The sequence below is a fragment of the Perognathus longimembris genome, chromosome 9, assembly GCF_023159225.1.
Source record: "Perognathus longimembris pacificus isolate PPM17 chromosome 9, ASM2315922v1, whole genome shotgun sequence".
NCBI lineage: Eukaryota > Metazoa > Chordata > Mammalia > Rodentia > Heteromyidae > Perognathus > Perognathus longimembris.
Window position 1 is genome coordinate 3,867,775 of NC_063169.1, and position 24,882 is coordinate 3,892,656.

At 44.1% G+C, this 24,882-nt stretch overlaps 1 protein-coding gene across 2 annotated transcripts in view; it reads left to right on the forward strand.

Moving 5' to 3' along the window:
• The first annotated feature begins 1,764 nt into the window (after positions 1-1,764).
• Positions 1,765-24,882, forward strand: part of Ibtk (inhibitor of Bruton tyrosine kinase) — a 51,171-nt gene continuing 28,053 nt past the window's right edge. For both annotated transcript variants that reach the window (XM_048353639.1, XM_048353641.1), the window contains exons 1-15: positions 1,765-1,930; positions 4,664-5,299; positions 7,975-8,071; positions 9,475-9,599; positions 10,016-10,126; positions 11,666-11,836; positions 13,551-13,668; positions 13,756-13,936; positions 16,334-16,457; positions 17,975-18,152; positions 20,679-20,853; positions 21,764-22,366; positions 23,452-23,538; positions 24,276-24,358; positions 24,438-24,475. In XM_048353639.1, the coding sequence (XP_048209596.1) occupies positions 4,976-5,299; positions 7,975-8,071; positions 9,475-9,599; positions 10,016-10,126; positions 11,666-11,836; positions 13,551-13,668; positions 13,756-13,936; positions 16,334-16,457; positions 17,975-18,152; positions 20,679-20,853; positions 21,764-22,366; positions 23,452-23,538; positions 24,276-24,358; positions 24,438-24,475 (2,415 nt within the window). In that variant the 5' untranslated portion in view covers positions 1,765-1,930; positions 4,664-4,975. The remainder of the gene's footprint in view (positions 1,931-4,663; positions 5,300-7,974; positions 8,072-9,474; positions 9,600-10,015; positions 10,127-11,665; positions 11,837-13,550; positions 13,669-13,755; positions 13,937-16,333; positions 16,458-17,974; positions 18,153-20,678; positions 20,854-21,763; positions 22,367-23,451; positions 23,539-24,275; positions 24,359-24,437; positions 24,476-24,882) is intronic.

Below are 24,882 nucleotides of genomic sequence, written 5' to 3' on the forward strand. Positions count from 1 at the left end.
TAACATTTCTGCGCGCTCCTCTCCCACCGACCCCTATAAATCATCAGGACTTTCTAAGCCATCCCTAGTTTTATTTCTTCCTTTAAGTCTGTTTTATAAATCCTAGTTAATTGTTTTTCCAAACTTTAAGCAAGTAAGATTTATCGCAATGACTAATTCCAAAATGACAGAAAATAAAAGAGTTGCCCATAATCCCACACAACACAGAAATAAGCCATGTTTTGGGCACATTCCAATCCACGCTCGCTTGTGTGTCTCGGTGCAGGGCCGCAGCCCTGAGCCTTTTTGCACATGGCTGGCACGCTACCACTTGAGCCCTGGGGTTTCAGCTCAGGGCCCGCCACCCCAGCTCTTCTGTAGTTTTTTTTTTCCACTCGAGGTTGGCACTCTATTGCTGAGCCCCGCTTCCAGTTTTGGCTTTTTGCTGGTTAACTGGAAGTAAGAGTGTCTTGGGTGTGATTGCCGGGCCTGGCTTGGAATCGGAATCCTCTCATTTCAGCCTGAGTAGCTAGGGTTACAGGCGAGCCACCCATGCCTGGCTCTGGCAAACTTGTAAAGGTTGCAACCTACTTGTTTTGCATACAGTTATACAAACTTTTCAGGGCCTGGCACCTGGCAAGTTTTAGATGAATAAATGACAACTTGGAACAACTGGGTCGTGAAGAAAATAACCTCATAAAAATGTGTGACTGTTTAGTGTACTGTGCGCTAGGTACTTTGCTAAGTGCTCTGTATCTTTCTCATTCAAGCACATGTTTAAAACCCCCAAGTACATTATGGTTCCCCCTTTCCAAATGAGGGAATGGTGGGGGGGGGGGCCAGAAAAGCGACTTAACTTGCCCCCCCCCCCCCACATTCAAGAGATCTGACGGCTTGTTGACATCATTGGCTTCTTGTATGCCACGTTTCAACTTCAGTTTTGTAGTAGTAGTAGTGTGTGTGTGTGTGTGTGTGTGTGTGTGTGACTGATTGTGCCGGTCATGGGGTTCGAACCCAGGCCCGGGAACCCTCCCCGAGGTTGTTGGCTCAAGGCCGGTGCTCTTCCACGCCTAAGCCACAGCTAGGCAGCCGCCAGTGTTTGGCTGGTTCCTTCCCTGCCCAGGCTGGCTTTGAACCGCGGTCCTCGGGTGGAGAGCAGGGCTCCGTCCGGGGCGGGGCGGGCGTGGCTCTCGGACACCGGGACGTGGCGGGAAGTCGCCGCCGGCTCCGGCCTCCCGACGTGGCGGCCGCGCGCGGCGCCGCCCAGCCCAGCCCGGAGCCCCGGGGTTACCGAGGGCCACCCGGGGCGGCACCCGGCGGGGTCCCCGCTCGGTCCCCCCCCACCGCCCCCGCCCTCCCCCCGCCCTCCCTCCGCCCAGCCACCTGAAAAAGCCCCCTTTGATTCCCGGGGAAACGCGGCGAGCCCGGTGCCAGCCCGGCGCCTGGCACCGCGGGCCGCGGCCCGGGCAGCAGCTGCGGCGGGCACCGAGGGAGAGGCCGGGCCCACGGGCGGGCGCGGGGCCTGCGGGCGGCGAGGGCGGCCCGGCCGCGGTCCGCTCCCCGGGCCCCGTCCGTCCCCCGCCAGGCCCGCGGGGGTCACGTTCCTCGGGAGCGCCGGGCAGAGACTGGCGCTGCCACGCCGGGCCTCGTGGGCAGGCGCCGGCCAATCAGCGCGAGGCTTCTACGCGCACTAGCCAATCACGGAGGAGCACGCGCGAGCGCGTCCCAATCAACGCGCGCGTTATTCCGGGGGCCCTCCCTCTCCCCCCCCCCGCCGCTCCGCCCCGCCTCTCGGCCCCGGTGCTGGAAGTGGCCGCGGCTCCCCGTTGACGGCTCCTCCGGGCGGCCTGGCGACCCTCGGCGTGGCGGCCGGCGACCACTGACGATGAGCTCCCGGACGGCCGCGTGCCCACCCCGCGGGGACCGCCGGCGCCGCCTCATCTAGCGACTGGTGAGGGGGCTCCCGGCCGCGGCCTCCCGCCGGCCCCGCGCTCCCCGGGGCGGGGGTGGGGACGCGGGGCCGGGGCCGAGGGCGGGGCGCGGGCCTCCGCTCCCGGCCTGAGGAATGGCGGACGCGGCGGCGGCGGCGGCCCGCAGGCCCTCGGGAGGCCGCTCCGCCGGGGCCCCGCCTGCCTTCTGGAAGCTTGCGTGTCCCCCCTCCTCCCCCCCCGGTTCTGTGGGGAGGCGGTGGGCCTGCTTCCCCCCCTCCCTCGCCCCCCCCCCCGAGATGGGGGCTGCCCCGGGGACCCCGGGCCCGCGCCCCAAAGGAAGACGAGAACGTGGAGACGAGGGAAAAAAGGAAAGAAAAGCCCGCCGTGCCAGCCGGAAGCCGGGGGGGGGGGGACAGCTTCCCGGAAGCCGGGACGGGGCAGGATTAATGCCCCCCCCCCTCCCGTGCCTCCCAGGGGAAGTTTGCGGCCACAGGTGGCGGCCCCATCCCGGTTTCAGCAGGGGTTCGAGGCCAGCCCGGGCCGGGCCGCGCGGTCAGCTTCCCCTCCCAGGAAGACCAAGTGCACCCGGGGAGTGCCACGTGTACAAGGGGCCCGTGCCCTTCCCTTTCTTTTTCTCTGGTTTGATTTCCTCGGTTCTTGCCCTACAGACCCGCCGTGTGGTAGGTGGGTGGGGGGTAGAAACCGTAAAGAATGATGTTGCAGGTGTTTGCACAAGTGTAGTTCTACCGTTGAAAACTTAAAAAAAAACACACACAATAATAAACGGATGTCTTCCTGGTGGAATAATCAAGCGGTGTGAAGACTGCAGGTGTGAAATTCTCTGTGCTGGACTTACTACCTCTTTAATTCCCCAGATCTAGGGTGATACAGTTCAGTAGATAATAAATGGATGTGTCTGTGGCTGGAGAAGAGTTTAGTATTACCTGGTTATTCCAAGTGACAGGGCAGTCATCCTTTTACAAAAGGGCTTTAGATGTGTGCTTACCGCGTAGGATGTGGAGCAGTTTTCTCTCTCACCAAACTAGATGTGGAACCGCACGGAGGCTTCTGACCCTCCTATGTAGACTATTTGAAAAAGCATTTGAAGATATGATGTCAATAAGCCTAAGTTACTAATTGCCCAAGTTTGTGTTTGCGTTTTAAAGTCCATTTTTAGGGCTCCCGTAATTTTTGAAGTTTCTTGGTTGTGTGTCATTATGATCTTACAGCTCTGTCAATTCAGATTTATGGGGAAGATACTTTGGTTTTAAAGAACAAGTAACCACCTCCTGTATTTTGTGAGAAGTATGAGGTAGGTACACCATTCCCACCTCCCCTCAAGGAGGTTAAAATCTTTATTTGTAGGCAAGGTATAACACTTGTAAGGCAAGTAAGTTATTATTTGCATTTCACACACAAAGCAAGGATTAAGGGGCATAGTTGTAGGTTGCAGTGGTTTTTCAGATGTTGCAATCCGGTTCTTATAACCGAAAATTTAAAGGTAATTTTCTCTGCTACGGTGTGTTATTTAGCGAAGATTTCCTAGCTGCATTTGAAAGAGCAGTCTGCTAGTGAGCAGGCAGTGCCTAGAGAGCTCCCATTATGTGGTTGTTGGATAGGCCGCTTGATTCTGACCGCTTTTCTAGTGTCTGTCTTAGATGATTTACTTAATGCCTGTGACGTATAATATCTAGACGTGTTGTTATAGATTAATATTTAATTCCTTTGTTTTCTTCCCCTTTAACAGCACTTGCTAGGCAGGTGCTTGACCGTTTGGGCCACTTCCCAGCCCTTTTTGCTTTTCAGATAGGACTTATGTTTGTGCCCCCTGGCCTGGAATTCCGTCTCCCTCGTGGTCCTTTCCCAGCCTCTGGGATGGCAGATACTTGCATCACTGCTCTTCACTTTGGTTGAGATGGGAGTCTTGTGAGGTGTTTTGCACAGGCTGGCCTTGAATCATTATCTCTGCCTCCTAAGTAGGCAGGATTACGGATGTGAGCCACACAGTACCTGTCCTTCAGTAAACACTGTTCATAGAGAAAGAAGATTTAACATAGGCACCATAAATGTAGAGCCCGGAATTAGGATAGATGGACGGGAGGCAGATTCAGGAATTGTGCACTCCACAGGTAGGTAGACTTAGGTGTTTATAGTGTGTGTGTGTGGGGGGGGGTAGCCTGTACAGCATAAAAATACAGAGAAGGAAGGTTCTAGAAGCAAGAAAGAGGTCAACTCCAGGCACCGACGTGGAGGTTCACCTTAACTACAAAGTGGAGTAAGGCAGGGTGAGGATGACTGATGGTACCATAGACCGACCAGGAAGGTGAAACGTTGATAGCTTTATAAAAAAAAAGAATGAAGGGCATTTAAATCTCGAGGTGTTTTTATTCTTTGTAGATTTATTATAGACAGTTCTGATGAGATGATCAAAAGGGAATACATTTCATAAATAAAATCTTCAGGTCCTCCTAAAGGAGACCACAGGGCCGGAGCGGGGCTGGGGGGTGGGGAGCACAAGCCCCCCCCAGTTGAAATCCCAGTGCCCCGCCCCGCCCCGCCGGGCCCTGAGATAGGGCGAAGCCTTAGCTTGGTGGAAGAGCAGCCTGCTTCCAGTGGGAGTTGGTTGGGAGGTGTGTGGGGACCGCGGGGTGGGGGTGGGGGGGTGCACTGGTGGTCTGCACCCCCCCCCCCCACGCTCCCGCACCGGGGCCGGGCCGGAGCGCCTTTTCACTCGGTCCTCCTTCCTCCCGCAGGGCACCCTCGCAATCATGGAGATCTAGGAGGCCCCGAGGGCGCGGTGGAGGGGGCACCCCCTCCTCCTCCCTCCTCCACCCTGGTGCTGCGCCGCGGGAAGAACTCACCGACTGCGTGCGTGCGTGCGTGCGTGCGTGGACCGGTTCCCAAGGAAGAACTTGTGTTTGCCATGAACTTGATACAGCTGTTGATACGTTTTTGATTTCCGTGCCAAAGGAGCATATCAAGATTATATATGTACATATAGTTTTATACTACCGTACGAGTGTGAACTATCCTCCAAGGAAAGGGCGGTGCGCTGTCGCGTGAGGATGAGCCCCGCCGGCCCGGACTGCACCCCGCGCTGCCGCTCGGCGGAGCACGCCCTGGACCTGCTGGCGGTGATCACCCGGGCGAGCAGCGAGGGCCAGATCAAGGCCTTCCTCGCCACGCACTGCCACAACGCCGCCACCGCCCGGGACGCGCTGGGCCGCAGCGCCCTGCACCTGGCCGCCTCCTGCGGCCGCAGGGCCGCGCTGGAGTGGCTGCTGGAGCGGGGCGCCGACCCGCAGGCCCGCGACCGGGAGTCGGGCTGGACCGCCCTGCACCGCGGCCTCTTCTACGGGCACATCGACTGCGCCTGGGCCCTGCTGAAGGTGAGGCCGCCGTCGGGGATCGGAGCCAGCTCGGCCTCCCCCCCCCCCCCCCCCCACAGCCCTTGCTGTGCTCCGGGATCGGCACTTTTCCTTGGGACTGACATGCTGTATATCCTTTTCACTTAAAATTTTGGCCATGTAAAAAGTTTAAACACCTGTCCAAGTATACAGTACCTAGCGAATCATTAGTTCAGTTTCTTTCTATGTCCCGTGTTGGAAATAATTCCGAGGGGAGGGGGAGGGAGTGGGGAAGGAACAGGGAGGGAAGGGCAATAAAGGAAGGTCTGCTAAGAAAGAGAAGATGTATTTGGTTGGTCAGTGGGGAGATCTTTGGTATGGTTGGTTTCCCATTGCCCATTCACCAGTGGGTTTTTATTTTTTTGTAACTGTTCACACTGGGCTTTTGTTCGCTTACGTAGGAATACAGCATCAGAGTTGCTCCTCTGCGGTCTAGTATCATTCCAACGAAAAGATGAACAAAGACAAACCCGTTTAAAGTACACCATACTCACCTACGGAATCTAGACTAAAAATCCCTTCTACTACTGATGCGTGTGAATAAAAATTAGTAAAAAAAAATGTAGTATCTTCTAGTAGCTTAAAGAATACTAAATATATTATTAACTACTTTAGAAGTAGTTGCTATATGACGTAGGGACTACGGTTTAAACTAATCCTTTTTGTTTAGGAAGGATAAAATGTAATCTCAAGATGGATTCAAGTGAACTTAATTTATGTGAAGTTTCCCTTTAAGTAAACGAAGTGTAGACTTGCCATGTGAATTGCTCAAAATAAAGTGTTTTGAGATATACCTCAGTACAATTACACTAATGAATACCAATTAAAAACTGACCATTAGAAGTCACAAGTTGGGCTGGGAATGTGGCCTAGTGGCAAGTGTGCTCGCCTCGTATACATGAAGCCCTGGCTTCAATTCCCCAGCACCACATCTATAGAAAATGGCCAGAAGTGGCGCTATGGCTCAAGTGGCAGAGTGCTAGCCTTGAGCAAAAAGAAGCCAGGGACAGTGCTCAGGCCCTGAGTCTAAGGCCCAGGACTGGCAAAAAAAAAAAAAGTCACAAGTTGTAAATGTAATAATGTGTTGGTTTTGTATAGGTATTTTTTTCACATTCATATTAGTCCCAGAAAAGAAAATAGTTAATGTCCTTAAGAAATTTGTAATGAAATTAGGAAGCTTATCTTCAATATCTTTATCTCTTTGACTTAAAAAATTATTTACATGATGTTTCTTTTTGTAATAAAACAATTTTGAATTTATCTTACCAGTAAAATACCCTTTTTTTGGTTAGATAAATTGTCTGAGGGTATTACTCAGTGACTGTCATATGTCTAATTTAGTTACCTTGGATACAGTCCCAAACGTCAGGCCTCAGTATTTCTCATAGGGAATGATGAAGTTCCCTCTCTGTGTCAGTGCTTCTCGCCCTCTGCAGCTCCATGCAATAACAGGAAAGAACACACTTCACGCCTTTCCTAATAGAGCAATACGTTTATATATGCATAACCTTTAGACAGCTACTCAGGTCCTTAATCGTCACCTCTTTTTTAGGGAAAGCGGGGATAGTAAGAGTTAAAGCATCAATCTGCTTCCCTCCTCCTCTTCCTCTAGGAAACCTTAGCTGGTTTCCAGTTTCTGCTGCAATGCTGTATCTCTGATAATTCTGTTGAGCTTGAGAGGGTCCTTCATTGGTCTTCAGTTTTCCACTGAAGTGGGTGCCTTTCCTGTCAGACCTTCGGTTTAACATGAGGGTGCTCTGGCCTGGAATTTAGGCCTTCCCTTCCTTCGGATTTTTGTGTCCTTTGAATAGATTCTTAGTCATTCTCAGCACCTTGGCTAGGAGAAATGAAGCGGTTGTGCTCTGGCCACCTTGCCCTCGAGTTGTCGTATTGTCCCAGCTATATCCAGTATCCAGTGATGGATACCCCAACAGTGGGTGACTGTTCAGTAAGCTTCCCTGCAGAAACCTCTTCTAACCATTCGGGGCTCTCATGTTGGAAGAGACTCTCTGATTTGTTCAGTACATCTTTCTTTGGCCTTCCAACGCACCTGTAATGGGAAGGGGGGTGGGTACAGCGCTAGTCCTTCTTCAAGTGCCTTCATGTTAGCTCCACTTATGGTGCCATCTATACAGTGTTTCAGGTATTGTGAGTCGGCAGTAATAGACCATACACACACAGAAAATTTAAGTGAACTTCAAGTGCCAAAGTACAGTACAATCAAGGTACACTGTCAGGTACTGATTACTAAACCTTAGATGGTTTAGAAGCTCCTGACATGAAACCTTAGAAGAAATGTGTTGCTTATGAAAAGCTGTAATAATGTGGCATATTTTATGTAGCTTTTCTCTGGCTCCTTTATTCCATAATGGGATAAATGGAATACACTAGCAAGTGAGACAAAATATTTTTCTCTCTTATTTGAATTATAGTGATAAATTCCTCCTGGTTGCCAGTAGTCTATAATCATAGCTACTCAGGAGGATGAGATCCGAACATCATGGTTCAAAGCCAGCCTGGGCAGAAAAGTCTATGAGACTCTTTATTTTTCAATGTTTTTATTGACCATATAACTTTGATATTTAAGAATAGGAAATTAATTATAGTTAAATTGATGTACTTTTCTCAACTCCCTCTTTTTTTTTTTTTTTTTAAAGCATGGAGTTAGTTTGTATATGCAAGATAAAGAAGGCCTGTCACCTTTGGATCTTCTAATGAAGGATAGACCAGTTCATGTAGTATTCAAGAATACTGGTAAGAAAAACCCACGAATAAAGTTCAACTTAAAGAATTTTTACTCTATTTGAAACGATAGGGAAGACTTATTCATGTGGTGAAAGAACTTTTACTTTGATATATTTTGGTTTTATGTTAAAAAAAAGTTTTTCATTTTTCAATTTCCATTTGTATTTGTCTACAACAGTAAAAAAACAGGCAGTTAGAACTGTAGCTTTTGTAACTAATGAACATATAGAAAATAGTATCAGCATTTGAAGTAGATGGAGAAAAAAAGTGATAATTCCCACACTTTTAAAAAATTATTTATTTAGTACATGTTGACAGCATAGAGAGTTGCACTGTGAAAGTTTGGCAGATGCGCATAGTGTATTTGAACAAGTTCACACGTTCCCTTCTGTTCCCTTCCCATCTCATTCCTCCCCTCACTTTCTCAAATGTGTGGTGTTACCCAGACCTTCCTCCCTCCCCCTAATTTTTCTTTTTTATAGTATTCGAGCTTAGGGCGGGTACTCTACCACTTGAGCCATGCCTCTAGCCCTGTTTGCTCTGGTTATTTTTTTAGATGGGGTTGCACTTCATCCCTTGGGCTCACATTGACTGGAGTCTGCCTATTTATGTGTCCTAGCTGAAGTGGGATTATGGGTTTGCTCTACCACACCCAGTTTTTTTTCTATTGAGAACAAGGGTTTCATTAACTTTTTTGTCTTAGAAGACTTGGACCCATAATCCTCCCCATTTCAGCCTCCCAGCTAGCTAGGATTATAGGCCTGGCCTACCCACATACTTTAATTTCACTTATCTCCAGTTTGTTTCTTTCCTTGGGTTTTAGAAATGGGAATTGGAAGAAAAGAAGATGTTTAAATGGGGTTTGGCATAGTTTGCATCTAAGCAAAGATGCAGTCTATTTTATTTGTATTGGGAATGCTACATTGCAGGTTACAGCCATATTCCATTTTAGGTCTTAGCCTTGCAGAATGAAAATGAACATTTATATAACTTAGCTGTGATTAAATTTGATCTCAGCATAATGAGATCTTACCCTAATCATTACTGTGGTTTTTGCCCATCAAGAGCAAACTATTGAAAATACATTATGCGTATTTTTATGGAAATGAAGTTAATATAGCTGGTGGGCATGTGTTCACTTAGCAATTAAAGTTCAGTGGCTAAACAAGCAAAAATGCTTGATTGCTTACATTAGAGATAGGCTTTTTTATGATTAGGGTTTTCTGCTTTGTAGAATTTTCTAGAATTCTGTAATGTACCAATAAGTTAATAGTTTAAAAGCTATTGGAATGTTTCTAAATACTGTAGCTATGTTCTTGTCAAGGGTCAAGTTTTAGATAAACTGATAGTGTATATCTAGAAATAAGCTGATATGTTTTGAAAATAAATACAAAAATACTTTTTCATTTTAGATCCTACGGATGTGTACACCTGGGGTGATAATACGAATTTTACTCTGGGCCATGGGAGTCAGAACAGCAAGCACCATCCGGAGCTGGTGGACTTCTTCTCCAGGACCGGGGTCCCCATCAAGCAGGTGCCCGACGAGAGGCAGCTCTGCCTTTGGCTTTTGTTAACTGAACATTTCCGAAGGCCCCGTAACATGTTCCAATGTAGAAATCTCTCAGAAATGTAGTCACTTTTTTTGTGTGTGTGTTGTTGTTGAGTATGTCATTATATTGGAAAATGAGGGACCCTTAAAGATTTAAACTTAATCTGTTCTGTAGGTAATAAATAGTACTTCTTCATTCTGCCTCAATATCAGTGTTTGTAGGCATAATTTAAAATACAGCATATTCATATGTAATTCTTACTACAGAAAACGTTTAACAGAATAGTACAGTGAATTGACTTAGGGACATCATTTAGCTTATACAATTAGCAATAGTCATTTTTATAAAACAAACTATTTTGTTCCTGGAAGTTTCATAGTATTCTCCTCTTTCCCCACAGGTGGTGCTCTGTAAATTTCATTCGGTGTTTCTGTCTCAGAGAGGCCAGGTGTACACCTGCGGCCATGGTCCTGGAGGGCGCTTAGGCCATGGAGACGAGCAGACATGCCTGGTAATTGCAGTGTCATTGCTTCAGCAACGCTCTCACAACCTCAGAGCTGCGGTTCATTAAGGGGGGACTCTGTTTCCTGGTGTGTAATGTTCAGATTAGGAATTTAGCTATTAAAGCCAGTGTCAAAGGAATACATTTCATGTGTAGCGAATACTGAGTCAGGACAGTATACAAATGAGCTTTGCGGTTGTGTATAGACTGGGGGAAAAATGCACATATCAATTGTAAAACTTCTAAAAAAAATTGTGTGGTGGTGGTGGTGGTGGTGGTGTGTGTGTGTTTACGGGTCCTAGGGCTTGAACTTAGGGCCGGGGTGCTGTTTCTGTGCTTTTTTTTGCTTACGGTTAGTGCTCTACCACTCTGAGCAACAATGTACCACTTCTGGCTTTTCCCAAGTAGTTTACTGGAGATAAGAGTCTCCTGGCTTTCCTGCTGGCCGGCTTCCAACTGCAGTCCTCAGATCTCAGCCTCCTGAGCAGCCAGGAGCATTTCAAGCATGAGCCACCTGTACCCGGCTCAGGTTTTTATTTACTTTAAAATTTTCACTAAAGCATCTGTGGTCTAAAAATTGAGACTTTATTATGTACTTATAAAAATATGACAATGAAACTTAGGTAATGGTAATTGGAAGAAACCTAATTTATTATGTATCAGAGATTTGAGTCACTAAGTTATTTTGGGGGGTAGAATCCTAGTGTATTTATTATCTACTAGAGGATATTTTAAAAGGGGAGAAAGTTATAATAGATTTATTTATTCCATGCCTTATGCTTTTTTTTTTTTTTGGCCAGTCCTGGGCTTTGGGCTCAGGGCCTGAGCACTGTCCCTGGCATCTTCCCGCTCAAGGCTAGCACTCTGCCACCTAAGCCACAGCGCCCCCTCTGGCCGTTTTCCATGTATGTGGTGCTGGGGAATCGAACTGAGAGCTTCATGTATAGGAGGCAAGCACTCTTGCCACTAGGCCATATTCCCAGCCCACCTTATGCTTTTTATATATTACTACCTTCTGTCTGTCACTACAGTGAGGTATAAGCATTATCTTCAATTTACACGTGGTGAGGATAATGACAGTTGGTCTTCAGATAAGGAAAATTAGGTACAGAGAAGTCAAAAATTTGATGGAGATCAAATAGCTTGCTAAGGAGCTGAGGTAAAATTTGAACCTGAGGCAGTTGACTAAAAATGTGTGATATTAAATTTTGAGTTACTCACTGAAGCACACACATGTTTTCCAGTGGCTTCCCCCGTCAGTATCCACTGAGTTAGGGTGACACGCTCTGTAATCACAGCGTATACTCGAAAGTCATTTCAGTTAGTTCATTTGCCCTTCCTACAGGGCTTAAATCTATTTTGTTCATAAACCAATGTCCATCTCACTTTACAGTTACCTGTCTTTTGAGGAAATGGAGTTTATGTGTCATAGACACAGCAGTGTGTCAGTCGTGTCTTTTTAAATAGAATGTCGTCTACCTGTCTGCGTTTTATGAAAGTGTCGAATGCACACTAATGCGTACCAGTGGTGGTGGTTTTATTTTCTAGGTCCCCCGGCTGGTGGAAGGACTGAGTGCTCATAACTGCGCCCAGGTGGCGGCTGCCAAGGATCACACTGTCGTACTAACTGAAGATGGCTGTGTTTATACATTTGGTCTCAATATTTTTCATCAACTAGGAATTATTCCTCCACCTTCCAGTTGTAATGTACCCAGGCAGGTAAACCCCTGTTTTATCAGTAAGGGAATTATTTACTGTAAAGCCTGTGTATACAGAATGATTGACTAAACTTAGCTAGGTTTCAATGATACATACTTTCCATATTTTTTCATAGGAGAAATTGGAGTAAGAAAGGGAGCAGGTAGGAAATTAGGTACCAGCCCACCCAGGGCTTAGCTTGAAAGCATTCATAAGCAGAGGGAAAATCTGATCTCACGTTTTAGTCCTCGTTATTGGTGTTGGAGAGTAAATCCAGGGCTTCCCCCATGCGAGGAAACACCACCACTGAGTGGCTACCACTTACAGAGCTTGTGGGTTAACAACCGTTTTTTGGTCTTCCTTAAAAAAGAGATGAGGAAGCGGCAGTGTGGCTCCAAGTGGTAGAGAGCTAGCTTAAGCAAAAACAGCTTCGAGCCAGCTCCCAGCGAAGCCCCACGGCTGACAAAGATAGGACCTCCGCGCAACTGCTAACACTCAAAGAGAAAGAAGAAACTTTACCAGTAGGCCCTGTGCCTGTGCAGGTGAGGGGCAAAGAAGCATTTTGTGTGCTTCATTGAATTTGCCTCTGTACAAATGTCACACCAGGCAAGTCGATACGAGGAGACTTTGTTCCGCTCTCCCACCCCTGTTTGCAGAAGGCATCCTGGTCCCAGCTTCCGGGGCTCCCATCCCATACATAGAATTAATTCGTTTATTAGAGTTAATTTAAAAAATTACCATGCACCAGAAAAGTGTTTGTAGCTCACACAGTTTTTCAATTTAGATGTTAAATTTCTTTCCTGGTTTAATCCTCCTATTATTAGATAAACATTTGTATTAGAAGTTCAGTCCACCACTTATTTTGGAGTTAGTGAGATTATTCCAAAATATTTTGGGGTATCTCCAATCTCATAGTTTGTTAAAATTAATTAATGGATCATTAACTTTGTACCAGTAATGGGGCTTGAACTCAGGGCCTGGCACCCATTTGGCTTTTTTACCCAAGGATGGGCTTACACCACTTGAGCACATCTTTACTTAGTGTTTGATACTCCTAAAGAGATCCACATTCCCCGAGAAAGTGGGATTTGTGGATATTTCATCATTTTGTAGACCTCTTTGGAAATGGCAAATAGATGTTACTCCCATTTTTATTCTCATTATGTAGCTACCTTGGAGTTCTGTCTAGTGTCCTCAACTCAGTTCCTGGGGCCATTTGGCAGTTTGTGGAATACTCCTTAGTTGTGAAAACTGGAATGGTGGGAGTATGGACAGCTGCTAGAGCTCAGGCGTGCTGCTTAGCATCCTGTAGCACTTATGGTAGTCCATCACACTAGAGTGAGAAGCGTCTGCCTGATCACTAACAGTCACTAATGTGACTGTTGTTAGGCCCAGACCATGTCAAATTAAAAAGTACTGTTTTCTGGAAATATCTATTTTAAAAGAAACAAACAGAATAACCAGGAGCACAATGATTTGGCTTTTATACCAGGCCAGTTTAATGGTCTGCCTGAAAACTGCTGATTGAAGGTGGCCGCCCCAGGCGGCGTGGTGTTCTGAAAGGGTAGGTGTCAGAGTCGTGTGGGCAGCTGTTAGCAGGGACCCCACTAGCACTCGAGAGGGTCGGGTGGCATGTTTACCAAACTCCTGTTACTCTTGTTGTTGTATCTTTGAAAACCCGGTACTTGGTAGTAGATTTGTAATAAGTTGCAGCCTTATTTGTCTTTTTGAATAGATGCAGGCAAAATACCTGAAAGGAAGGACAATTGTTGGTGTCGCAGCAGGCCGGTTTCACACGGTGCTGTGGACCAGAGAGGCAGTGTACACCCTGGGGCTCAATGGAGGACAGCTGGGTAAGAAACCATGCAGGCCAGTATCTACAAAATAACTTGGCCTTAAAACAGTTATATTCTGACTTATTTCCTTGTGCAATTGTTTAGGTTATCTTCTAGATCCCAATGGAGAAAAGTGTGTGACTGCCCCTCGCCAGGTCTCTGCCCTTCATCATAAGGACATCAGCCTGTCTCTGGTGGCGGCGGGCGATGGGGCCACAGTGTGTGTCACCACCAGGGGAGACATTTACTTGCTGGCAGACTATCAGTGCAAGAAGATGGCGTCCAAGTATGTGTGCACTCTTGCAGCAGGCATCTGAGTGCCAGCTTTAGGCTGCGCTTTGTAAATGTTAAGTGAAAAGGAGGAAAGTCAGGAATCTTGGTCTTTGATGGTCTTTGTCATTTGGCAAGGATCCAGTGAATAGAAGAGTCCTTTGCAAGTTAGAAAACAGTATTTCTGGGAAATACTTAACATATGGCTAAATAGGACCTAAGACATATAGTTAAATATCCTGTTTTTAAAAAATGTATCTGGCACACCATGCTGGAATAACCAGAATTCTTAGTGACAGAATTCTTTGTGACAGTTCTCATTGGCTCATGTGTAGCCTTTCATATACTACACACTTGTTTTAAAGAAGTAGTTGCATGTGGTATACAATTGTTTACTGGTCCAGTGATCACATTTAGCTAGTACATGCTTTATCTTTGTACTTGCATAGGGTATTGTTACCTGAAAGCATCTTAGAGTGGCACGCAGTAAACTCATGGCTGATGCCTTTTTTGGAAAAGGCATCATGATGTTTTAGGTAGGCACAGGTCTGCCGACTTTCAGTTCACTGTCTTCTACTTAAACCATACTCAGAATGTCTCACCTGTTGTGATTGACAGGTAAATTATCCAAGGAGGAAGTGCTTAAAATTGTGGATGAATCCTATATTTTTAACATATTTCAGTCTTCTGTAGTGGATTGATCCATATTTCATTTGACTGCAGTGTTTTGCTATTGCATTGTAATTACGTCATTCCAAAGTATTTGATTTCTATAGAAAAGAGTTTTTCAGACCAGATCAATACTTGATTATATTACACAGTTACCATAATAAATGAAGGCACAGAAATAAGCCTTTGTACAAATATAACTCATTCCTGAGAGAGAATAGTTGTAGGAAAGAGTTCTAGAGAGTAGCATGTAACTTTTAAAGTAATTTGTGATTTAAATATAAGCTGGGCACCAGTGGCTTACACTTGTAATCCTACCTACTCAGGAGGCTGAGATCTGAGGAGCACAGTTCAAAGCCAGCCTGGGCAGGAAAGTCCATGGGACTTTTATTTCCAATTAACCACCAGAAACCTGGAAGTGGCTCTGTGGCTTAGTGTGGTAGAGTATTAGCCTTGAGCAAAAGAGCTCAGGAACAGCACCCATGCCTGGAGTTCAAGCCCCATAGTCACAAAAATCAAACAAAAAGAATTAAATGCATTTATGCTTTGCATATGCAAAAGCAGTGCAGTGCAGTAAGCAGGTACCATTCATGAAGTTAACTTGTAAGCAGACAGCATCAAACTTTACTTTGTCATAATTATCTTTTGTTTAACAGATTGTAGATCATATTTTAGTTTTAAGAACAACTGGATGGGGCTGGGGATATAGCCTAGTGGCAAGAGTGCCTGCCTCGGATACATGAGGCCCTAGGTTCGATTCCCCAGCACCACATATACAGAAAACGGCCAGAAGCGGCGCTGTGGCTCAAGTGGCAGAGTGCTAGCCTTGAGCGGGAAAAAGCCAGGGACAGTGCTCAGGCCCTGAGTCCAAGGCTCAGGACTGGCCAAAAAAAAGAAAAGAACAACTGGATGTATGAAAATGTGCACATACCTGTTTCTTAGAATTTAATAGTTTTTTTTCTGAGTGAGTTGCTTTGTGGGATATTAATTGTATTTTCAGTTGTTTTTAAAACTGGCATTAAATTACATATAAGTTGTGTACAAATTTGTACTAAGAAAATTCTTTTCTTATAGAAAGATTATGGCATGGGAATTTGAAAGGAATGCTTTTCTTGAATGCAGGAAAACTATCTGAAAGGAAGGACTGTTATTGGTCTAGCTGCTGGCAGGTCTCACTTTTGTGCACATCAGATACACAGATATGATGAAATGTGGCCTAATGGATGAGTTATTAAATAGCAATAGTGATGATTTTCATGGCAGGTGTGGCTACTTATATTTAGGGTTGGCCATGTTTGAAGATAGCATTTTGATTTCATTTTGAAGTTTAATTTTTTGTTGTTGTTAAAGTGCAGTCACACTTAGGAGGTTATAACCTTATCCACTATTTGGCCTCTGTATTTATGTTAGTAATAGAGATTTAGGGATTGAAAAAAAATATATATGTATATATATTTTACATGTATATATACTTTACATGTATGTATATTTGTTCATTAGGGATTTTGTTATTGAATGTATGTATGTGTGCAAGTAAAAGATTGAGAGAAAAGGACTTAGCCTCTATGTAAGAAACAGCTGCCTGAAGAGGAAAGGAGGGGTGGGGGGGGCCCAGAATCAGCATCACTTTACTTTTTCTTGTCTCACCTGTTGATGGTTATTTGAATAGCTACTTCTTAAAAATTAAGTTTAGGTGTGTGTTAGAAAACAGTAATTTAGGGGTTTTGTTTGTGTTTTCATCCAGACAACTGAACTTGAAAAAGGTTCTTGTATCTGGGGGTCGTATGGAATACAAAGTTGATCCTGAACATTTGAAAGAAAATGGGGGTCAGAAGCTCTGCATTCTTGCGTTGGATGGCGCTGGAAGGGTGCGTGTATTTATGTATGTGTCGTGATCTCATTCTCATTAGACAGCTGTAGGAGACGCAATCACAGAAAGCGTGTTGTCATGTCCATGATGTTTTCTGTTGACTTTGTTATGTTGCTTATTTTGATATCCAGTACTAATTATTACAGAGCTAGTATTTCCGGGAAAATAGGACAACGTTTAATGTTGCACAGTGTTTGTCTGTTCAAGTACAATTTAGAGTTTCACATGATTCTTGATGAAACTGCATAAAGAACTTGAATAAACTACTTGGTATGTACATTCAATGTTGACGAAGGAGTTAAATTGCACAGGGACTTTTATGGTAAGCAGGCAGGCTGGGTCTGGTGGCTCACGTGTGTGATACCAGCTGCTTGAGGGGGCAGAGGTCTCATTGGAGGCAGGCCAAGCTAAGAGCACGGTATCTTCTTAGCCAGCTGGGCGTGTGGCACATGCCCGTCACCCCTGCTGCACTGGGACTCGCAGCAGCAGGATCGATGTGCTGACCTACCTGGCACAAAGCCACGCCCCAAGCGCAGAGGGCTGGAAGGATGTGGCTCTCGTGGTGCGAAGGCCCCGGCCCCGAGCCCCGGATGACAGCACGAGGAGCCAAAGCAGAACCAAAACACAAACCAGGAAACTCAGAACTGCACACTTGGTGCATACCTGGACAAGTTTTCTTTCACACTTAGGATCATATATGTTTAGAGTTCATAAATTTTGGCATTCTATCTATAAAAGCTAATCTCTTAGCTCTTTTACTAGAGTTCCAATTTTAGTTCCCCATGGAAATATATTATTACATTTCTCTATAAAGTTGAAAACTTAAAATTTTTATATTTAAATATATACTTTAGATTGATATATTGCTAATTAAACTATAAATTTTTTTAATAGTTTGTAAAGTTTAAATATTTAAATTTGGCATTATATCTTAAAATGGGTTTATATTAACAATTGAACAATTTAAACATAGTACCCAGCATTGTAACAAAATTGTTTGCTCCAAACAATTCAGCCTGAAGATTACATCTCACTCTGTCTCTGTCTTTCTCCCCCCTCTCCCTCCCACTGGTCCTCAGGCTTGAACTCAGGGCTTAGGTTCCATCCCTGAGATTCTTTAGCTTAGGTCTAGCACTCTACCACTTTTAGCCACAGGGCTTCTGGCTTTTTCCAAGTAGTTTATTGGAGATAAGAAGCTCATGGCCTTTCCTACCCAGACTGGCTTTGAACCACACTCCTCAGATCAGCCTTTTGAGTAGCTAGGATTACAGACGTGAGCCACCGGCACCCAGCAGAAAATTTCATCCCTTTAAGAGGAATGTCTTTGACATAAATTTTAATGTTTCATGTTTGCTTAATGTATTTTCCTGAGTCTTGAAAATCATCTTGACCTATGTATTATCTTTTCGGAGAAAGACTGATTATTGAAATACACTAATTAGAGCTTTTTTGATTGTTATTTCTTGGTTCAGAAGATAGAGTTTTTTATTGTGGTATGATTTGGTTTTATTTTAGGTGTTCTGCTGGAGATCAACTACCAGTTCTCTTAAGCAATGTCGATGGGCATATCCACGCCAAGTCTTAATTTCTGATATTGCCTTAAATAGAAATGAACTTCTGTTTGTCACGCAGGATGGGGAAGGATTTAGAGGAAAATGGTTTGAAGAAAAAAGAAAGAATTCGGAAAAGAAAGGTCAGTTTATATAGATGGACAGTACACCACAGTACCTTTCAGTTAACCTTTAATTTTACAAGTATTACTAGGCTTGCCTTTGGGCATTTATTTTTTTAATTAATTAATTTCCTGTCTCCTATTAGACTCTTGTAAGGTGGTCAATCAGAGAAGCCGCATTTTGAGAGGTTGAATTTCGTAGTCTTTATTAGAGCTGTAGCAGTTTGCAGGCAGTCGATTGTTACAAAGGCCTGCAGCATGGAAGTACACCTAGCACAGTTAAGAAACAGGCCAGAGGGGAAAGAAAACAAAACAATACCAACAAAGCAATTCAGTCCCAGTGAAGAGCTGAATTGGGATGCCTTGGTGACCGGAGAAGAGCCAAGAGACAGGACGCATAACACGAACATGCAGATAGGTGGCATGGTGTAAAGGTGCCTGAACTTATCCAGGCCGAAATAGGTTGAGGGCAGGGGCATGGTCACAGGAAGCTCCCAGTCCCAGGCACTGGACTGACAGGTTTGGTAACCTATTGGACAAGGGATTCAGGCATGCCGGTCACCTGGGCGGGGCTTCACCTTCTTCCATAGGGAAGACAAGTTGCCAGAACCTACCATTCACCATCTGGCCAAAATAGCGCTGGCTAGACCTGACCTCCTTACTTCACTCTTAAGTACACTGATGGCAAAGTACACTGATCCCACTTGGTCTCTAGCATTTGGGATATTTTCTAGTACATTGTGTTCTCTCACCAAATCATCTTTTGAAAGAATAAATTATATGCTGAAAGTATATATTAAAAACATTTATGTTCAGTAAAAAGTTATATATTTTTATTCTTGAAAATCATAAATCAAAAAGAATGGATTTTGCATAGTTTATTCATTTTTTAAGAATTTCTTTGAATGTAATTTTTATTGTTTTCTGAATTTCAAAAGATTGCACAAGGGAATTACAATTTAATGCATTTAGCTACATGTCCATTGCTTCTTAATCTGCCACCCCTTCTACCATTTCCCCCATTCTATCTGTTCCCTCCTCTAGACTCATTTCATATTTCCCACTTCTCTTATCACAGAGTTACATTGAGTGTCTTTGCTATATTTGTCGCTCTTCCTTTTTCTGTTCATCCACCCTCTCACTGTGTCCCTCCCCTTAGAATCTCATTAAATGTTGAGTGGAGAGTCACTCCTGCATATACTATATTTTAATCAACTAAATTGTGTATATAAGCATATGCTTCTATGTATGGTTATGTGGGAAGTTGTATTATGGGTCCAAGAGCCACATGTGAGACAAACATGCATTCTTAGTGTTTCTGGCCCTGGCTTAATTTGCTTTCTATGGTATTTTCCAGATCTGTCCGTTTCCCTGCAAATTACACAATTCCATTCTTTCTGATAGCTGCATAAAATTCCACTTTTTGCATATGCCAGTGTTTTCTTTATTAATACTCAAGTTTGAAAATATTTAAATATATTTGCTATGTTCAGGTAAGGACAAAGTTTTAATGATAGAGAAATATGATGAGCCCCCTTTCTTACCTAATCCTAAGTTTATAGAGATAATCTACATGTATATAAAAGCATATAGTTCACTCTGACAAAGACTAATGTGCACATAGTAAGTTTCTTAGAACCCTAAAAATTGGAGTACCTGGGTGCTAGAAAAGGGCAGGAAGGCCCCGTAGTGCTGAAGTAAGAGGAAATAGGAGCATAATCAGCATGGTTTGTCTTACAAGTTTTGGTAGCCATTAGGATTTTTGTCTTAGTCACATTTCAGTCCTCTGAAACAGATCGTGACGTCACGATCCCCCCCCCCCCCCCCCCATCTGCTCTCAGTGTTCTCCTGTCTGCAAAGGGCCGGGTCCTGTTCCTCCTCTGTTCATCTTGCCAGTCATCATGGTTGTTTGTATTACAAAAGTTTGAAATCTTTACATTTTTCTCCAGTTACTGATGGCTGCTACCTCAGTATGCATCATCAGTTACTCGTTTCAGGACCTGTGCCCATCCTTTACAGCCAGAACCAGTTCTTGACAGATTTCATGTCTGTGTGGAGCCCTGCGTGCTCTGCTTCGTGGCCTGGTGGCGAGTAGTTGAGTGCCGCGTCCCCGACGGGCGCAGGGCCGCGTCCTGTCACTGGTATTCCCCCTGGGCCCTGGGCGGACGGACAGTCGTCGTGCCGCAGCGCCGTGCTGGCTGGCAGGGATTTGCGGGATAAATGCAAGGAAGGGAGAGGAGAAAGGAAGAAAGAAACAAGCAGTGTTACAGACATTACCTTTGTATATTTTTGATGCAAGTTGCCAAATTTAGAAGATAGGAACTTTGTCGAATCGAGGATGTGTGTGTTCACCCACCAAAATGAAGTCATGGCCTAATGATTAGCTCACCACAAATCCTGTGGGTAGTGTCTGGTGTGAAGATAGAGGTTCTTTAGGACTTAAGGTGTATAAAAGATATTTCCATATTTTAAAAATTGTTTTGATTCCACTTTCAGATCATTTTAATGTCTGTAAAGCTTCATTAATGATAGTCTGTTTTTTACCAGACATTTTATCAACCCTACATCCTTCCTCATCAGAAGTGTCTTCTGTCTCTGATACGAGCAGTGTGTATGAAAGAATTCGGCTTGAGAAACTTACTTTTGCCCACAGAGCTGTTAGTGTCAGCACAGATCCAAGTGGATGCAACTTTGCAATTCTGCAGTCGGATCCTAAAGCCAGGTATAGCTGTGTTTATCCAATTTGATTGAGTCACATTAGTAGAAACATCGGGGGTACTGTTGAAGCGGGAAGGCCAGGAAATAGGCTGCAATCCATCCTGGTTTGCCCATGTCTGTCCCAGGCGTAAGCACCCGGGACAACCCGTGTTCGGCAGCGCGTCGCAAAGGTTTGCTCCCTGCCTGGAGGGGACATGCAGGTGGGAAGTCGTGGCGACATTCTAGGCACTGGAAGAACTGGCTCACGCACTGATGAGTGTTGACTTGGTCTGGGACTTGAAGTATTTGCTTGGTCCTCAGTGACTTGTGAAATAAAAGATAGGCAAAAGAGGAAAAGTTGGGGAACTGTACTTCTCGCTGTCTTTAGTTATTATTTTTTGTTATATATTTAATGATCAAAAAGTCTTTTTTATGAAAGTCTTCTGAGCTTTTACTTACAGAAACATTCTAACATTTGCTTATAGAGAAAGAGGACGTTGATTTAAAAGGAAAATTTAATTCTTATTTTAATACGAGAGAAAATACGTGAATATAAAAAGGAACAAGAAAAGTTAGACATTGATATGATATGTGAGACTTAATGTCATATTCTTGCCTTTTATGACATACCAAATTAAACTTTCTGTTTCATTAAAAAATTAACTTTCGGGGCTGGGAATATGGCCTAGTGGCAGAGTGCTCGCCTAGCACACATGAAGCCCTGGGTTCTGTTCCTCAGCACCACATACACACGTATGGAAAAGTCCAGAAGTGGTGCTGTGGCTCAAGTGGCAGAGTGCTGTCCTTGAGCAAAAGGAAGCCAGGGACAGTGCTCAGGCCCTGAGTGCAAGACCCAGGACTGGGGGGGGAATTAACTTTGCTGAGCCTCAGCTGGCGGTGCTTCCTCTCAGCGGGGGGTTTCACTTTGTCACCAGCCTTTATGAAGTTCCAGCCGTGTCCGCATCGTCCTTCTTTGAGGAGTTTGGCAGGCTGCTGAGGGACACCGACGAGATGGACAGCATCCACGACGTGACCTTCCAAGTCGGCCACAGAATCTTCCCCGCACACAAGTACATCCTGGCTGTGCGCTCCGACTTCTTCCAGAAGTTATTTCTCTCAGATAGCACCCCTTCTTCAGGGCTTCCAGATGTTTACCGGAAAGATGAAGATTCCTCAGGGTGCCATCTCTTCGCGGTAGAGAAAGTTCATCCTGATTTGTTTGAATACCTTTTGCAGTTTATGTATACAGATACTTGTGATTTTTTAACGCACGGCTTCAAACCAAGAATTCTCGTAAACAAAAAGTCAGAAGAGTATCAGGGCTCTCTGAGTACTGATGTGAACAAAATAAATTGCTATGAAGATGATAATCAGAAGTCAGCATATGCAGTTTACAAAAGTAATCAAGTCCTTACGATTAGTGAAGAGCAGAGAAGCAAACTCAAATCATCTAAAAAAGGCAAGAGTGGGGAGGATGACCCAGTAAGGATGTTGCAAAATGTTGCAAAGAAATTTGGCCTCAGTAATTTGAGTAGTAGGTAAGACTTTCCCTTAATGCTTTCCTCACCAGCTCCCCTTCTCTTTTTCTCTTTACCCTGTCTTTTTGGGCGAGATACATGGGTGTGAACTTGTTGTTTTTGGGTAGCTTTTCTCTGGGACTTCTAGCTCTGATGATAAAGGATAGGAGACGCGTTGTGGTGTACCGGGAGGATCTTTGGTGTTAAACCTGTGCAGTAGATTCTTCCTTTACTGGCTGGGGCAAGTTCCTTTGCATCTTCAGTTTCTTTTTTTTTTTTTGGCCAGTCCTGGCCCTTGGACTCAGGGCCTGAGCACTGTCCCTGGCTTCCTTTTTGCTCAAGGCTAGCACTCTGCCACTTGAGCCACAGCACCACTTCTGGCCGTTTTCTGTATATGTGGTGCTGGGGAATCGAACCCAGGGCCTCATGTATACGAGGCAAGCTCTCTCGCCACTAGGCCATATCCCCAGCCCACATCTTCAGTTTCTTAACACATACAATCATAGGTATGATATTCCCCTCATGTGCACAAATGCCTGAGCAATATTGTCCTGTAAAGCAGACTTTTGGATTTGTTTGTTTCAGGGCACTTTGTTGCTTGTGGCAGTATAGCCCTGTGTGGTGAGCAGGAAGAATACAGATCGTGGAAACAGCGAAGGACATAGTGTTCTGGCTTTGAATTGTATTTGTTAGTAAAGTTTTTTTGTGTTTTTTTTTTGGCCAGTTCTGGGCTTGAACTTAGGGCCTGAGCACTGTCCCTGGCTTCTTTTGCTCAAGGCTAGCACTCTACCACTTGAGCCACAGCGCCACTTCTGGCTTTTTCTCTATATGTGGTGCTGAGGAATCAAACCCAGGGCTTCATGTATACAGGCAAGCACTCTACCACTAGGCCGTGTTCCCAGCCCTCAGTCATGATTTTTTAACGTTTTGAACTCTATTCAGAATTGAAGTTGTATTTTATCTTGGAATGAAATTGTATTGAGGAACTTTCCAGGAAATAATATAGTTGAGTTCAGATATAAACGTACTTGTTAGCCTGCTGTTGAGACTTTATCTTGCTTGGGGAATAAATCTACCCATTGTTAACTTACGCTTTTTCCTGATAGGTTAGATGGTGTCAGATTTGAAAATGAAAAAATTAATGTTATTGCCAAGAAAACTGGTAATAAACTGAAGCTAAATCAGAAAAAGTGGTAAGTTGGAAAGTGAGAATGCAACTTTCATATCTTTTAATGCATAAGCATGGGAATAACGCTCTTACCCACATATGAGGCCAAATGGGCAGATAGATGCCCTCTCTTACCTTTTCTCATATTTATTTAGTAAATGCTGAGCTAACGTTAGGAAAACATTCATGGATAACATTTACTGTTCATTAAGACATGAAGAAGTTCATTCTTTGTGACTACTTTCTAACGAAGAGAAGAATTTTTTAGTTTTTATTTTCTTTGTTTGCATTTTTTTCTCTTATTTTAGTTATTTAATTATACCGACCACTAAACCAAATTATTTTCATTATGATTATTTCTTTCAGTGCAGTTTTTTCCAGGAATAGATAACACTGTTCTAAATATATGTTATTAAAAGTTTTGTGTTAAGTACAAGTACATTGTAAGTGAGAAGCTTTGGAGAAAGAAAACTGATGGGGATTTCTAAACAGTGCCTGGTACAAATAAGACTTAAATATGATGTCACTTAATTGTCACTAATAACCCTAACTGGAGAAGGAAAGGAAAACCAGGCAAAAGATATTCTGGAATATATACTGAGTGTCCACTTTAAACATATTATATTAACTTGCCTGAGGAGGAGAAAGATGTAGTACTGTATTGTATGTGTATCTATATGGTTTTGATTCTGCCTCCTTTTAGCCAAGTTAAGCCATATATAAAGAAAGTTCTCTGATTTTAAATTAAACGTCTGTTTGCAGTTCGTTTCTGTATGACGTGACCATGAAGTCCGTGGATGGGAAGGAGTTTCCCTGTCACAAATGTGTGCTGTGCGCGAGACTGGGTAGGTGGCTTTGTGTTAGCACCTGCTTTACTTGTTAGTATTGCTTCATTCTTACTGTTTTGAACTTTGTTCCTTTCAGAATATTTCCATAGTATGCTGAGTAGCTCGTGGATTGAGGTAAGATTTCAATGGAAAGTGTCTATCTAGTAAGTGTGCTTTATAGTTTGGGGGAATTATATGCCAAAGAAATTCAGAATTCGAAAGCTAACATTTTAACCTGGTTTTTCATTTGTATTGAAGTTGTCTGTAGGTTGAAGCCTTCTAGAAAATAGCAACCATTGAAAGTTAAAATTGTTGCTTAGAAGCGACTTAAATCAAAATTTTCTTCTTATGGTTGATATTAGGAATACCAACCTTTTTTCTGAATTGTTCTTCATTCCTATTTTATAAAATACTTTAGAATTATATGTGTCTCAACTTTGTTTTGAGCTTTTGAAATGTTTTCACATTAATAACTCAATTAGAATTATTTGTATTGTATTATTTGAACTGAATTACTTGGGGCTTTTTTGCAATCTTACTCT